This window comes from Ochotona princeps, chromosome 5 (assembly GCF_030435755.1).
Source record: "Ochotona princeps isolate mOchPri1 chromosome 5, mOchPri1.hap1, whole genome shotgun sequence".
NCBI lineage: Eukaryota > Metazoa > Chordata > Mammalia > Lagomorpha > Ochotonidae > Ochotona > Ochotona princeps.
Genome location: NC_080836.1, coordinates 60,502,463 through 60,516,421, shown reverse-complemented (window position 1 = coordinate 60,516,421; position 13,959 = coordinate 60,502,463). Strand labels below are relative to the sequence as shown.

General features: G+C 43.5%; 1 protein-coding gene across 1 annotated transcript in view; it reads left to right on the top strand.

The window, feature by feature from the left end:
• Positions 1-286: 286 nt before the first annotated feature.
• Positions 287-13,959, top strand: part of CERKL (ceramide kinase like) — a 133,865-nt gene continuing 120,192 nt past the window's right edge. The window contains exon 1 of the mRNA XM_004577298.3: positions 287-633. Coding sequence (XP_004577355.2) covers positions 444-633 — 190 coding nt within the window. The 5' untranslated portion in view covers positions 287-443. The remainder of the gene's footprint in view (positions 634-13,959) is intronic.

Below are 13,959 nucleotides of genomic sequence, written 5' to 3'. Positions count from 1 at the left end.
CTGTTGGGGCGGTTTGGGGAGCCAAGGGCCCACTCCCCAAGGCCCGCAAACCAGTCTCACTGCGTTCCTCTCCTTGTGAGGCCCCGGTAAGGAAGCAGGACCACGCAGGCTTCTGCGACACGCAGTGCGTTCAGCGCCCGGGGTAGCTTGAGTAGGGAACCAGGCAAAAAGTGCCATTGGTCTTCCTGGACGGACCTGCCACCCCCCACCTCCCTCCTCCAGTAAGCGGCTGAGGCGCGACGTGTGGGCCGGAGTGTGGGTCTAGGTCAGGACGAGGTCAGGACAGTCCGGCCTGCCCGCCCCGCCTCCCTCCTGGGCCTCTGCCCGGGCGTCGTTGCTGTGGCAACGCTGGACGCAGCCCGAGCCCCGGCCGCCGCCGTCGCCTCCCCTCGCCCTTTCCAAGCTCTCTCCCTAGTTCCAGCTCTCCATCTTGAGGCTTGGCTATGCTGCGGAGGCAGCGCTGGAGCCGGGTGAACGCCTGGGAGGGCGGCCGGGAGGAAGAGGCGCGTCCGCGGCAGAGGGAGGAGCGGGTCCTGCTGCGAGGCATCTTCGAGATCCAGAGGGGCAGCTGCGACGTGGTGCTGAGCGAGAGGGCCCTGAGGTGGCGGCCCATTCAGCCCGAGCGCCCGGCGGGTGAGTGCAGGGCTCCCGGCGCTTTGGCCTTCCTGCCCCGGGGTTGCCTTTCTCTCTGCACCCAGCACCCGCTCCCCCGGCTTCTGCCCAACTAAGTCGCCGTGTTCCTGGGCTTCGCTGCCAGGGTCCCGCTGACTCTCCAGGCAAAGGTTTCACTCAGTGTCCTGAAAGAAAAACCTGACACTAAAGGGGAGGTAGCTTAAAAACTCAGGGAGGTCTCCTGTGCCTCAGCTCAAGGTTGGTTTGTTTGTTTACCATCAGCTTTGTTGGTCTGCTCAATGTAGTTGCAGGACAGAGTATGCCTACGCGTGGCTTCTGAACCCAACCCTTCCTTGCTGGCTTCTGAAAATCTAACCCAGTGCTCTGGGATCTCTGCCAACTCAAATTCTTCGCTGTTGTCTAGAATTAAGGCTGCTTCCGGCTAAACACTCCTGACTTTTGCTGGTAATTCCAGAATATTGGATCACAAGTTTCTAGTAGATCATGCGGCTCCTTGCGTTGCCGTTTAATTAGCTTGCACTTTTAGTTACCGTTATAAGTTACAAGAGCCGTGTGAATTTCAGGTCCTTTAGTCTGGAACACAGCCTCCTTTCAGCACTAACTTATGAAACGGAAAACTTTCCTGTTAAACGAGATTTTTAACAGTGACCTGTCTTGCAACGAAGTTTCTCGTTCAGACTAACAAGGGGGAAATGAACTGGTCAGACCAAGGGCTGGCTATGGATGTGAAATCTACTGCGTTGCACTAGTTGGCATAGCTAGATGTTAGAAGGGAAGTATGTTCTTGAATATTTGTGGTTAAAAGCTAGGGTTATGGATATAGAGTTAGTCTTACTTTTTCAACAACCCATTTTCTTGAAAGCAAGGTCAGAGAAGCAGAGATTCTCTCCCCACTGGTTCACTCCCCAAATGGCCACACAGGCCAGAGCTGAACAGAAAGCCGTACACTAGGGAACTGCTCCTGGGTCTCCCACACAGGTAGCGCGGGCCTGGGGCCTATGGCCTATGGCCTATGGAGTCGTGCCATCTGCTACTGCCTTCCCAGGTTCATTAACATGGCGCTGGATATGCACTGGAGCTGCTGGGACACAAACCAGTGCCCACATGTGATGCCACTACAGGCCATGGCTTACCTCACTGTGTCCCAGCTGTGGCCCCTCTTGATCCCCGCCCCCCACCCCCCAGACTTATTTATTTGAAAACCAGAGCTGGAGGACAGGAGAGATCCCTCTTGCATGTGCTGGCTCACCCCTTGGTGGCCTTTGAGTGAGCCAGGCAGAAGGCAGAAATCTCCATCAGGGTCTCCAGGGTGTGTGGAAGGGTTCCAAGGGTATGGGCCCACTGCTGCTGCTTTCCCAGGTGCACTAACAGGAAGCCTGATCAACAGCGGAGCGGCTGCTACTTTTGTGCATGCAGTAGTTTAATTCCTTACATCACATCACAGTTATGGCGCTAGTGTGTTCATTTTTAAATCGGTTTGCACTACAGGAATGGCATTGAGGAATAGAATTAAAGTTAGTCCAAGGAGTCCACTTGATCACCAACAAGCTGAAGCATTAAAGAATTTAAATGACACTGTGAAATGAGAGGTCATGCAAATGAATGTTGCAAAGCTGTTACATGAAAATAAAAGAACAGAACTTTTTTCTTTTATACAACTATTAGCACTTTGTAATTCTAGGGATTCAAAGCATTTGGGGCCTCTAAAAGTATGGGTGCAATATTCTAGCAGCTTACTGCTTATACAAAAAATCAAGAAATGTTTGACCTCGATAAAGTGAGTCAGAAAAGAGGAGGTCTTGTGAGGTATTTTTGAATGTGAGAAATATACTCTGCTGTTGACTCAACTTCGATGTGACTCATGAAAGATGAAATTGGGCTGGAGAATGGAGGAGGACCAAATCAAGGGAAAAACATGGTGTGGTATGAAGCAGGGGCAGTGAGGGAAGCCACGTCTGGGACTGGTTGACAGGTGACTGATGGCCCAGGAAAGAGTGGAGGAGGACGGTGAGCATTAAATCAGAGCTAGGAGATGCTTGCAAGAACACCCAGTTTGAAAATTTAAAAATATGAACTGTTCCCTCTGAAAGAAAATGCCATGTGAACTGTCCTCAGTTTTCCATCTTGAGAAATGAGCAAAGACATTGTACATTGATGTACATTTGATGGACTCCTTTGGCAGGATAAATGAGCATTGTAATTATGGTTCTCTTTATTGGGTTCAGGGGTGACTTGGAATAAATGTTACCCATTTAGGCATTGGAGGAAAGCCTGCAAGTCAAGATGGGAGGTCTGGGGAGGGGTCTTTACAATGTTCATGCGGGAGTGGGCTGTTGACCACCCACATCCCACATGAAAGAGCCTGCGTTCTATTGCAAGCTCTGTTTCTAAGACCGGGTTCCTGATAATAACAGACCCTAGAAGGCAATAGGTGGAGGCTTAAGTACTTAGATACTTAAGTACTTAGGGGTACTACCTAACTCTAAGGGATATATGGATTGAGGTCAGAACTTCTGGCTCTAGCTTGGCCCAGCTTCTATATTTAACTCTGGCTAGGATTTGGCACGGTAGCTTAGTGACTAAAGTCCTTGCCTTACACGTACCAGGATCCCATATGGGTGCCAGTTTATGTGCTGGCTGCTCTACTCTATCCAGCTCCCTGCTTCTGGGCTGGGAAAGCAGTAGAGTGGGCCTAATGCCTTAGGACCCTGCCCCCACGTGGGAGACCCAGAAGAATCTCCTGGCTTTGGATTGGCTCCATTCCAGCCATTGTAGCCACTTAGGGAGTGAAACGGTTGATAAAGAGCTTTCTCTCTCTCTCTCCAATAAAAAAGAATCTCTTTCCAATAAAAAAGAATAAATCTTAGAACAAGAAACAAAACTCTGTCTACATCACAATGTCCATTTTCATCCCAAGTCTTGACATCGGTGATGGTCATTTTGTAATCACTGCTGAAACTTCAGACTTTGTAGACCTCTTGCATTTCAGGGACTTTGATCAGCCTCCTAATGCAAGCTTTCACCCACAGCCACAGCAGAGATGCTTGCTAGCCAATCCAGTTCTTTTCCCTAGCCTTGTCTCATTCCCTAGCAATTTGTCTCATCTGTTATACCCTTTCTTGGATTTCCAGCCGTATCCTCTACCAGATCTTTCATTTTAGCATGGTGCTAAGCTTTGCACATTTGTATCTGACAGTCCCCAGCCTTGATCCTGTATGCTTCTTGCTTGAGCTGCTATTCCTGTTTTCTCACTTTCTCTGATAAGCTCCTAGAAAAATTGATTTACTCTCACTGCTTCTATTCATTTACCTCTTAATTATTCCTCAACCATCTGAGACCTGGCTTTGTTCCTTCTCTCTGATCAAACTGGGCAAAGGTTAGCAGCAACCATCTAATTGCCCAATTGAGTGAGAAACTTCAGCTTTCACCTTCTTAGATTTCCTTGTCAGTTGTCTTTGACTCTGCTGCCTTGCTGCCTTGATTTCTGCTCCCATCTAATTTAAGAGTTTCCTTGTTTTTTTTTTTTTTTTTCTCATGTGCTGTCTGGTCAATATTAGTCACTGGTCTCATTTGCTGCCACTTGTCTTAGGAATCTCACAACTTTTTCTCTCCAAGAAAAGCAATTTTTTTTCTCCTTAGATTAACTCCAGGGTTTACGTTTCATATTGTGGTTATGAAACTTGCTGGAGAACTGTCAAAATATTTAGCTTTTTTGTATAGATATTTGTAAGTTATGATGCCATAGTTGAATTGAGAGCTGTGGTTCCTTTAGTGCATGTTGGGTAGATTGTAAAATCCCATACATCTGTAGTAAACACTTTGGCATAACAGGTGAAGGAGTAATAATGAAGCTATGTAGAGTATTAAAAAACCATGATTCTAATGGTAAGCCCCTAGCTCACTGTCTTGCACTTGATTTATTTCCAAGGCAGAGTGACAGAAAGACAGTGAGAAGCAGAGAAAGACCTTCTATGCACTACCTTGATCCCCAAATGCCTGCAGTGTCTGGTCTGGCCAAGTCTGTAAACTAGCAACAGATCTCCCATGTGGAAGAGCCATCTGATGCATACCAGGTACATTAGCAGGAAGACTGATTGGAAGCAGAAATGTGATTTTACCTCTAGCAAAGACATGGGATGTGGGCATCCAAAACAGAGTTAACTGCATCAAAACACCCACCACAATGCTATGTTTTATTTTTTAACAAGAGAAACACAAGTTAATCACCATGCATATTCCACATACAAGGATACTTTTAATAATTCATGGAAAATTGAATTAGAAGAAGTAGATTTGGTTGTAGAATACTTCCCATTTCATGCATATGAGGACTCAAGCTTATAGTATCTGCATATTAGAAACAATCTATGCTTGGAGACTGTCAAGTGAGTGGTTCTTCTAGAAGGATTTTTTGAGTTTCAGCTGGTTTAGCATTCTTTACTAATGTGAGTGAATTCTTAGAAATGGCAAGAAGCCAGGCAGCAGATGTTCTGTCACCTGAGGGGTGCTGGGTTATACCTGGAGACGTTTCTGGTTCTCACTGGTAGCATAGTCACCACTAGAAGCTAGTGGATGAGGCCAAGCATGGTGCTAATGCTCCTATGAAGCACAGAACAGTGCCTCATGCCCCAACACACACCCCCCACAGTTATCTTTTTGAAACACAAATTGGGACATTCTCTTGTTCAAATCTATCCAACAATACTCTGTATTTCTTGGATAATGCATTCAAAAGTACTTCATAATTCTTAGCACATCCCTTGGCCCTATTACCTATCCCAGCCCAGACATCCAAATATTTCTCTGGTTTTTGAAGGTAGAGCAAATGCTTAGCTACCTTAAAATTCTCACGTTTGAATGTTCACTGTTGACCTAGCTCTGCCTGGATCCGGTTCTCCTGCTCTTGCTGTTCTGACATCAGCTGGTAGAATATAGCAATCCAGTTGGTTTGCCACACTGCTCCTTCCTTCATGTGTTAAGCACAACGCTATGCATTTAGCAGACACTGAAGGAAGATTCTGGAACTCATTTGTCTCCCAGGTTGTGCATTAGCAGGAAGCTGGGATTGGAAGTGGAGCCAGATCGCAAATGCACGCACTCTGATAAGGAGTGTGAGCGTCCTGAGCGGAACCTTTACCAAATACCTGCTGCTTTGTATTGTTTGTCAGTTCTGTGTTTTGTTGCAATGGTATTGTCTCTTCAACTCAGGTGTTACAACACCTCCAGCTTTCTTTTTGTTCACGATTGTTTAGCTATTCAGGATCTTGAGTTACTTAGCTCTTGTGACTGTCTTGGCACATAAATCGCTTTTCAAATGGATGTGTTTGTGGAGTGGTGACACTGTAACACTTTACTCTGTTGATCATTCACCAACCCTGACTACTTTGGTAAGTATTTCAGATTTTCTTTCTTTTGAATTTTGGGAATTATTTTTAAATTTTGTGAAGGATGTCATTGGTATTTTGATGGGGATTACTTTTGGTAGTATGAACATTTAATAATCAACTTATCCCTATGGGAGGCCATTTCCTTTTTGGAGATTTGAGCTTCAGTTGCTTCCATTAGTGTTTTTAAATTTTCATTGTAGAAATCTTTCATATCCTTGGTTAAAGTTAAAAGGAGTCTCATATTGATAGTTGTTGTGAATGAGATTGCTCCTATAGTTTCTATAGTCATTGCTGATGCATAAAATGCTATTTTTGTGTGTTGGTTTTTTGTATCTTATAACTGTACTGGATTTGTTTCAGTTTTAATAGTCTTGGAATTTTTTCGAAAGCAGAACATATATTTCCATTCAGTGTTTCACTCCCAATTGGTCACAACAACCAGGGCCAAACCAGGCTGGAAGTGTGTCTGGGACTTGCACGGGATGGCAGGGTCCCAAGTACTTGACTCATCATCCTTCTCCAGGCACGTTAACAGGGAGCTGGACTGAGTGGAGTAGGTTTGACTCTCTGGTGGCCATCAGTGATTTGACATTGCAGGTGGTTGTTTAACTCATTGCAATACAATGCTGACTCCTTGTTTTCAGTTTCAAATCAATGTCATCTGAAAATAGGAATAATTTGACTTCCTCACTTCATGTTTGTGTGCTCTTTCTCTTGCCTGATTTCTTTCACTATTAGTACTAGAGAGGAATAGGAGAAGACTTCCATATTTGGGTCCAGATCTTAAAGAAAATACTTTCACTTTTCCTGCACACAATATGATGTGGGCTGTGTGTTTGTCATATAGAGGCATAAAGGGAACAAGACTCCAAATAATACCAACTGGGGCTCGGCAGCATGGCCTAGTGGCTAAGGTCCTTGCCTTGATCCCATATGGCTGCTGGTTCTAATCCCGGCAGCTCCACTTCCTCTCTATCTCTCCTCCTCTCAGTATATCTGACTTTGTAATGAAAATAAAATAAATTAAAAAAAAAAAAAAAAAAAAAACAAAACAAAACAAATAATACCAACTGAATCAGGATTTTAAAAACCACAAATGGCTGTGGAATTGAATGCTTTCTCTTAATCCATTTAAATGAGAATGGTTTTTACCCTTCATTCTGTTGATGTAACTTTTGTTGATTGAGATATCCCCACGTCTCTGTCATGGAATTTTGTCATAATGTGCTCTTGGATTGAATTTGCTAGTGTTCTGTCAGGAATGTATGTGCTTACGTTCATCAGGGAGATTTGTGGATAGTTCTTGTTGTTCATGTCTGGTTTTGCTATCAAGGTAATGGCATCATGGAGTGCATATGAAAGGTTTTTTTATCTTTTAAGGTTTTTGGAATAGTTTGACAATTGGTGTTCTTTCCAACTTAGAATTTAATTTAGCCTAGTAATAGTGCTTGAGTTTCTGTGTCTGGATGTTTGCTTTTGAAGCTGTGTTTCTCCTGTAAAACTCATTACTGGTCTCCCAGGTTTTATGTGTCTTCAGTTTTACTACGTTGTATGTGTTCACAAATTTATATTTCTAGGTTTTTTATTTTGTGTGTAGCCCATTCTATCCCCCAACAAATCATTCCATTTCCATGGAGGTACATTGTAATAATCTCCTTTTCCATTGCTTGAGTCTTGTTTCCTATATACTTACGATGGCTTAGTTGAAAGACAGAGGACAGATCTTCCATTTGCTGGCTTACTCCCCAGATAGCTTCAACAGCCAGAGCTGAGCTGGTCTAAAGCTGGGAGCCAGTAGCTTGTTTGGGACCTTGAAGAGTGCAGTGAGCCTTCCTCCGCTGCATTCCTGAACACATTAGCAGGGAGCTAGATTAGAAGTGGAGCAGCCAGGACTCAAACTGGCACCTACAAGATATGCCAGCACTACAGACGGAGGCTTAACTTGCTGCTCCACAGCTTCACTCTTCACCCCCGTTTTTGATTAATTTGCTAAAGACTTGTCTTCATATAAACTCTCCTCACTGGTTGTTTGTGCTTTATTATGCTTCATTGATTTCTACAGTGTTGTCTTTTTCCTTCTATCGAGTTTGGGTTTGATCTTTTCATAGCTTTTAGGGGTGCATTATTTATTTGATATCCATCAGTTATCTAGTGTTTTTGAAGATTGAGTTTTGTACGGGCCAATTCTGTGGTGCAGTAAGCTAAGCCTCCACCTGTGACACCGGAATCCCATATGGGTGCCAGTTCAAGTCCTAGTTACTCTCTGCTTAAGGCCTGGGGAAGCAGTGTTGGGATGCCTGAAGTCCTTAGGACCCTACACCTGCGAGGGAGACCTGGAAGAAGCTCCTGGCTTTGAGTTGGCTCAGCTCTGGCTGGCTGCGGCCATTTGGGGAGTGAACTAGTAGACAGAAGATCTCTCTTCTAACTCTTTCAGATAAAAATGAATCTTTTGAAAAAGGTTGCTTATTACATAAAACACTCTTCCAAAAGATGTCTGTTTAGTAGGCTTTTGGCCATAGCTCTTGATCTAGTGTGGTTTCACTATATCTTGTTCCATTGCAGCTGATGAGGGCTGTCCTCACAGAACCAGCAGGGACATGTGGCTCTTGATGGTGGCCTAGTAATAGTGCTAAGTTTTCAGTAGTGCCAGTCCTCAGTCTATAGTTCCTAGAATCATGGAGGGGTCAGGCACTGGGACTTGCATGGCACGAGGCCCAGGTTTCTCTATAATACTCTGCTCCCCACCTGTTTTTCTCTCTCGGCTCACTTCATGTGCTTCCATGAATTGGAGGAAGAGAATGAGCAGTCCTGTAATCTCCAAAGCCACAAGGCTATACTGCATCCAAAGGCCACAGCCTTGCATGGCTGGTGCAGCCTAGGAGTAGGAACAAGACCCACAGTATCTGCTGCTGAAGTAGGCTTATGGCCCAATGCTGCTGCAACCAACTGTAGGTGATGCTAGCCAGGGTTGAAGTCCAATGGCAGGCCATGGGCCTGACATTGTCACTGAGTCAAATCCAGAAGCTCTGTTCACAGATAATGTTATGGGGCGCAAACTATCATGAGCTGCGCAGTGTACTCCCAAACAGGCACTGAGTTTTGGGATGTAATCCCATGCTCATTGTATCGCCCACCTCTCCAATGGCTGGAGTGTTGCATCTTGCTATGAGTTCAGGGCTGGGGAAGAGAAGCAGATGGTGGTTTGACTGCTCAGGCTGACACTAATCTCAGCCACTGGGCCCTGAGACTTCTTGTGGAGTCATACCATGCCTGTGGGATACTTGGGGTCACATAGGCCAAAGCATGGGTCTGTTCTACTATGAAGGTATTGATTCAATTAGAAGTGATTATATCCACTTGGGATCAAGTCCTGCCTAAGTGCTCGACTGAGGATAGAGGTTCTTTGGGCCTCAGTGGACACGCACAGGCCAAGGCAAAGCCCTAAGTTTACATCCTTTCCCTCATTCTGAGCAGTAGGAATATTGCTCTGCAGGCTGTGAGGTTGGAGGAGGCTTACTCCAGACTGCCTGGGTGAAGTAGCCTCAAAGCCTCAGTTTTAGGAACTTGTCTCAGAGAAGAGGCTGTGGGGTCCTGTCTGGCAGTAGATTGGACTGTATCTTTATTTCCTTCTCTCTAAAATTGACTTCCCAATAAAACAAATAAATCTTAAAAAACATTGTTTTGAAAGGCAGAGTTAAAGAAACATAAGGAGAAATGGAGAGAAAAAGAGCTTTTCATGCATTGGCTTTTTCTCCAAAATGTCTTCACTAGCCAGTGCTGGGCCAAGTCAAAGCCAGGAAGCAGGAGTTTCATCCTGATCTTTCTTGTGGGTAGAGAGACCCAAACATTTAGGCCATCTTCAACCTGCTTCTGAGGTACATAATGTAGAGCTGAATAGAAAGTGGAGCATCTGAAATTGCAGTATCCAGTGGGAAATCAGAATTCATATATCATGCATATTGGGTAACTACTGTATTCGTGAAAGTGAAGCAGGAATGTAGGGCTAGTGGAGTACTTGGAGGGCTAATAATAGATCAACAGATGCCACCATTTTTAATTACAAAAGGGAAAATTGAAAGAGCGACTACCTCAGTCTGGATTGTGAAGCTATGTGGAGATCACTAGATGGGAGCTGTGTCCTTTGTCTTACGTTGGCTGACTTTCTCAACCAATCCTGCCAGAGAAGAGGCAAAAACTGCTTTATCAAAGCCCACTCTTTTCTGGTTGATAACTGCACAAAGCCACTGGATGAGCTAGAGCTATGTGTTATTCCAGAATTCTAAATTATAGCCATTTCACTTGTGGAGCCACACACAAGCTTATGCATGTTAATAGAAGATAGTTGTCAAACTGTCTGTACCCAAGGAGGTTATCAGAATCCTGAGGAAATAAGAGGTATTAGGCGACTTTTTTTGAGGTTAAATGGGACAGGACAGACAATCATTTGTTGAGGACCTGCCAAAGTAGAACAGGTCAAGTGCAGTACCCAACATGGGCAGCCCCCTTCAAGCTGCTAGGGGCTTCATAGGAAGGGGCAGAAAAGCATAAAGAAATCTCAGAGGACATAAGCAAATACTACAGACCAATTTACATGTTTCATGATTAAGTTGTTAACTTCAGCTCCTGCTGTTACTGCTCCAGGTATTCTCTAAAATCAGTATTTTTAAATGCGTCATTACCTGTTGGCATTTAAAATTATTTTTTAAAGACATATTTTCTATTTGAAATGGAGAGTTAGAGAGCTTTCACCTACTAGTTTACTCCCCAAATGGCTGCAACAGCCGAGGCTGGGCCAATCTGAAGCCAAGCATATGGAGCTTCTTCCAGGCACCTCCTGTTGGTGGTGGGGTCCATCTTCTGCCTTCCCAGGCACTTTGGCAGGGAACCAGATTGCAAGTGGAGCAGCCAGGTCTTGAACTAGCACCCAAATGAGGTGCTAAGGTTGCAGCTAGAGCTTTCCGTGCCACAATGCTTGCTCCTGTTTTAAATCTTAACCAGATTGTCCTTACAAAAGAGGGTGGGGACCCAAAGTTGGAAGCCCAGAAACCCCTCATAACAAACAAACATATGAACAAACAAACTAGAATGGATAGACAGAGAACGACTAGGAAAGCTTAGAAACAGACAGGAAGCGGCCAGCTGGGATGCACTTATAACTCACTGGGTGGGACACAAAGATAAGTTACTCCCCTCTGGGGTGTTGAAGATTTCTCTGCACACCCCTCCCAAAAACATTCACCTAAACTGTTGACATTTGGCCTGTTAGTTATAGAGTTAGACTACCCGAAAAACAACCAGGTTTAGCAAAATCATGCTTCAATGCTATAAAATGCTAAATACTAACATTGAAATAGACAAGAGACAGCTGAATAGCAGTCTATAGCCATTTTAAGGTATATAGAACATGGTTGAATATAAACCAAAATTGAAATGTCTATGAGGAAGTCACAGGTTGCGGTCGAGAACCTGCATTTTCCTAGTAACATATTGGTTAATCAATACCATGTCAATTAATGCCATAATGTAAATGGTTGTAAATATTATGTTGGGTTTTTTACTTGATTGGGATGATACTATGCTGGTTCCACCTTCAGACCAGAGATGGTCTCACCAAGAAGCCATTGAACTTACCAGGACAATAAGATATTGGACTTTATGATTGGTCAAAACCTCCAATGAAAGAATCTCAACTGAATTTGAACTATGGAAATGCAACAAGGTGGAGCGATCCACCATGGAGGGGGGAGAGTTTGAGGAGGGGCGGGAGGAATTCCAGTGCATAAAAAAAAATGTGTCACATCATGCAATGAAATAAATAAACAAATAAATAAATAAATAATCTTAACCAGAAACAACTTCCAGGGTATTGTTTGCCAGGTGGTAAGCTTTCATTTGTAATGCTAGACTGAAGAAGAGATGAAAGCATTTTTGTTTATCTTTAAAGCCAGTTCTATTGATGGTTATGTGTGACTTGATATGCTCTTTTCTTCATCCCATAAAGGAAAACTGCTGAGAGGGAGTAAGTAATAGGCGGGATTAGACATTATTAAGCTCACTTTTTAGTGCATTTAAGAATAATCAATGATCCCTGTGGCAAATGTTAAAGGTGCCAGTGGTATCATGTTGGGAACATGTGTCTCTTCCACTCTGCCTCGGTCCTTTAAGTGACAATCCTGAGGGGAGTGACAAATACTGTCCATATTTTTGTGCAGATTGATGACTTTATGAAACATAAATCTCACAAAAATTGTTACTATGGCTATGTGACAGTCACTCTGATAACATGCTTTTTTCATTACAAATACGTGCTGATTATGACTGGTTTCAGTACAGGTTTTGTTTCCCAATGGAAGAAACTTTTTAATGATGGACACAAGGACTAGTTTATCATTTTTTAAAAAATTTTTGTTTTACTTTCCTGTATCATCTATTGAATTCTTGAGCAAATATCTTTAAAAAATCCTTATTCTACATTTTGAAGATTTCTAATGATCATTTAGAACCATTTTTCATACCCTTATTGTGAATTTGTATAATCTGAGACACTAAGCTCTAATTACTTTTCAAGAGGCTATTCCTACCATTAGTGTGGGTTCAGCTGAGTTGGAGTGGTGTGCAGAAAATCTGGGAATGCTGGGCTCCAAAATGATGTCCTGAGAATGCGTGCCAGTATTGGAAGAGCATGCAAATGATTTTCTTGAACTCTAAGATATATGAACACATTTTTGTTGATGGAAATTTAGCAAGATAAAAGATAATGTGGAAAAATGTGAAAATGAGAGGAAAAGCAATTTAAAAACAACAGTGATTATGCAGGACTTAGTGGAGTGGGCATATTCTAGGTATTAATCTGCCTAAGCTGTTTGGGAACAGATGTAGGTGAAACAGATACCCGGTGTTCTGTTGTGTGCATCCACAGTGAGACATCTGTCGGTGGACCGTGTGGCCAGGGCTAATGGAAGCAGGGGTTAAACCCCAAAATGACCTATTGCTTGTGTGAATTATTGAAGAACTAATTACTCAGGAAAACATGATGCTTTGATTCATCAGTCTGCACAGTGAGAATAAAATGCCTCTTTTAAACTTTTGCTGGTGTGCTCTGAAGCTGTCAGATGTGAGGGGAATTTTAAGATGGGTGTGAAGATTCAAGTTCACCTGGTATCTGCTTAGTTTTTAATGTTTTGCATGTGCCATCTGCTTGGAGTTTTTAAAAGCGTTTTGATGAGTCTATTAACCTAGCATAAGTATTCTCAAAGATTTCAGTTTTTTTATTAGCAAAAATCGATCCCCACAGAGAAACAAATGCAGAGTGACTTTTCCGGAGCTGACTGTGCAGTATGGCTTCTTAGTGTGGTGGGCCGCTCAGATCTGAGCTCTCCAATACAGTCGTCCTCGCCTGCACGTGACTACCGAATAGCAGAAATGGAGCTAGTGTGGGCTGAGAAAGTGAATTTTTAATGGTATTTAATTTTTAATTTAATAACCGTACGTGGCTAGTAGCAACTGTATTCTGCAATGCAACTCTAATACATGCACAGATGAAAAATTATTTGCTTCATTCCCAGGCATTATGATTTCTTTATTCAATTGGAAGGCAGAGTTACAAAGAGTAAGACGAAGATCAGTGGATTCCTTTCCCACAAGACTGCTGCTGGTTCACTTCCAACATGACTTCAATAGCCAGGGTTGGGCTGTGATGAATCTAGAAGCCTCCTCCAGCAATCCCATGTGGGTGGCAAAGGCCCAGGTACATGGACCACTTTCTGCTGCTTTTCTAGATGTATTCTTAGGGAGCTGGATCAGAGGTGGAACAGCAGGACTCACACTTTTGACAGTGCGGGCTGCAGCTTAACCCAGTGTGCCCCAGCATTGGCCTCCAGAGGCTTTGGTTTTGTGATTTCCATGTAAAGAAAGTTTTCAAAAACTGAATGCCAGCATA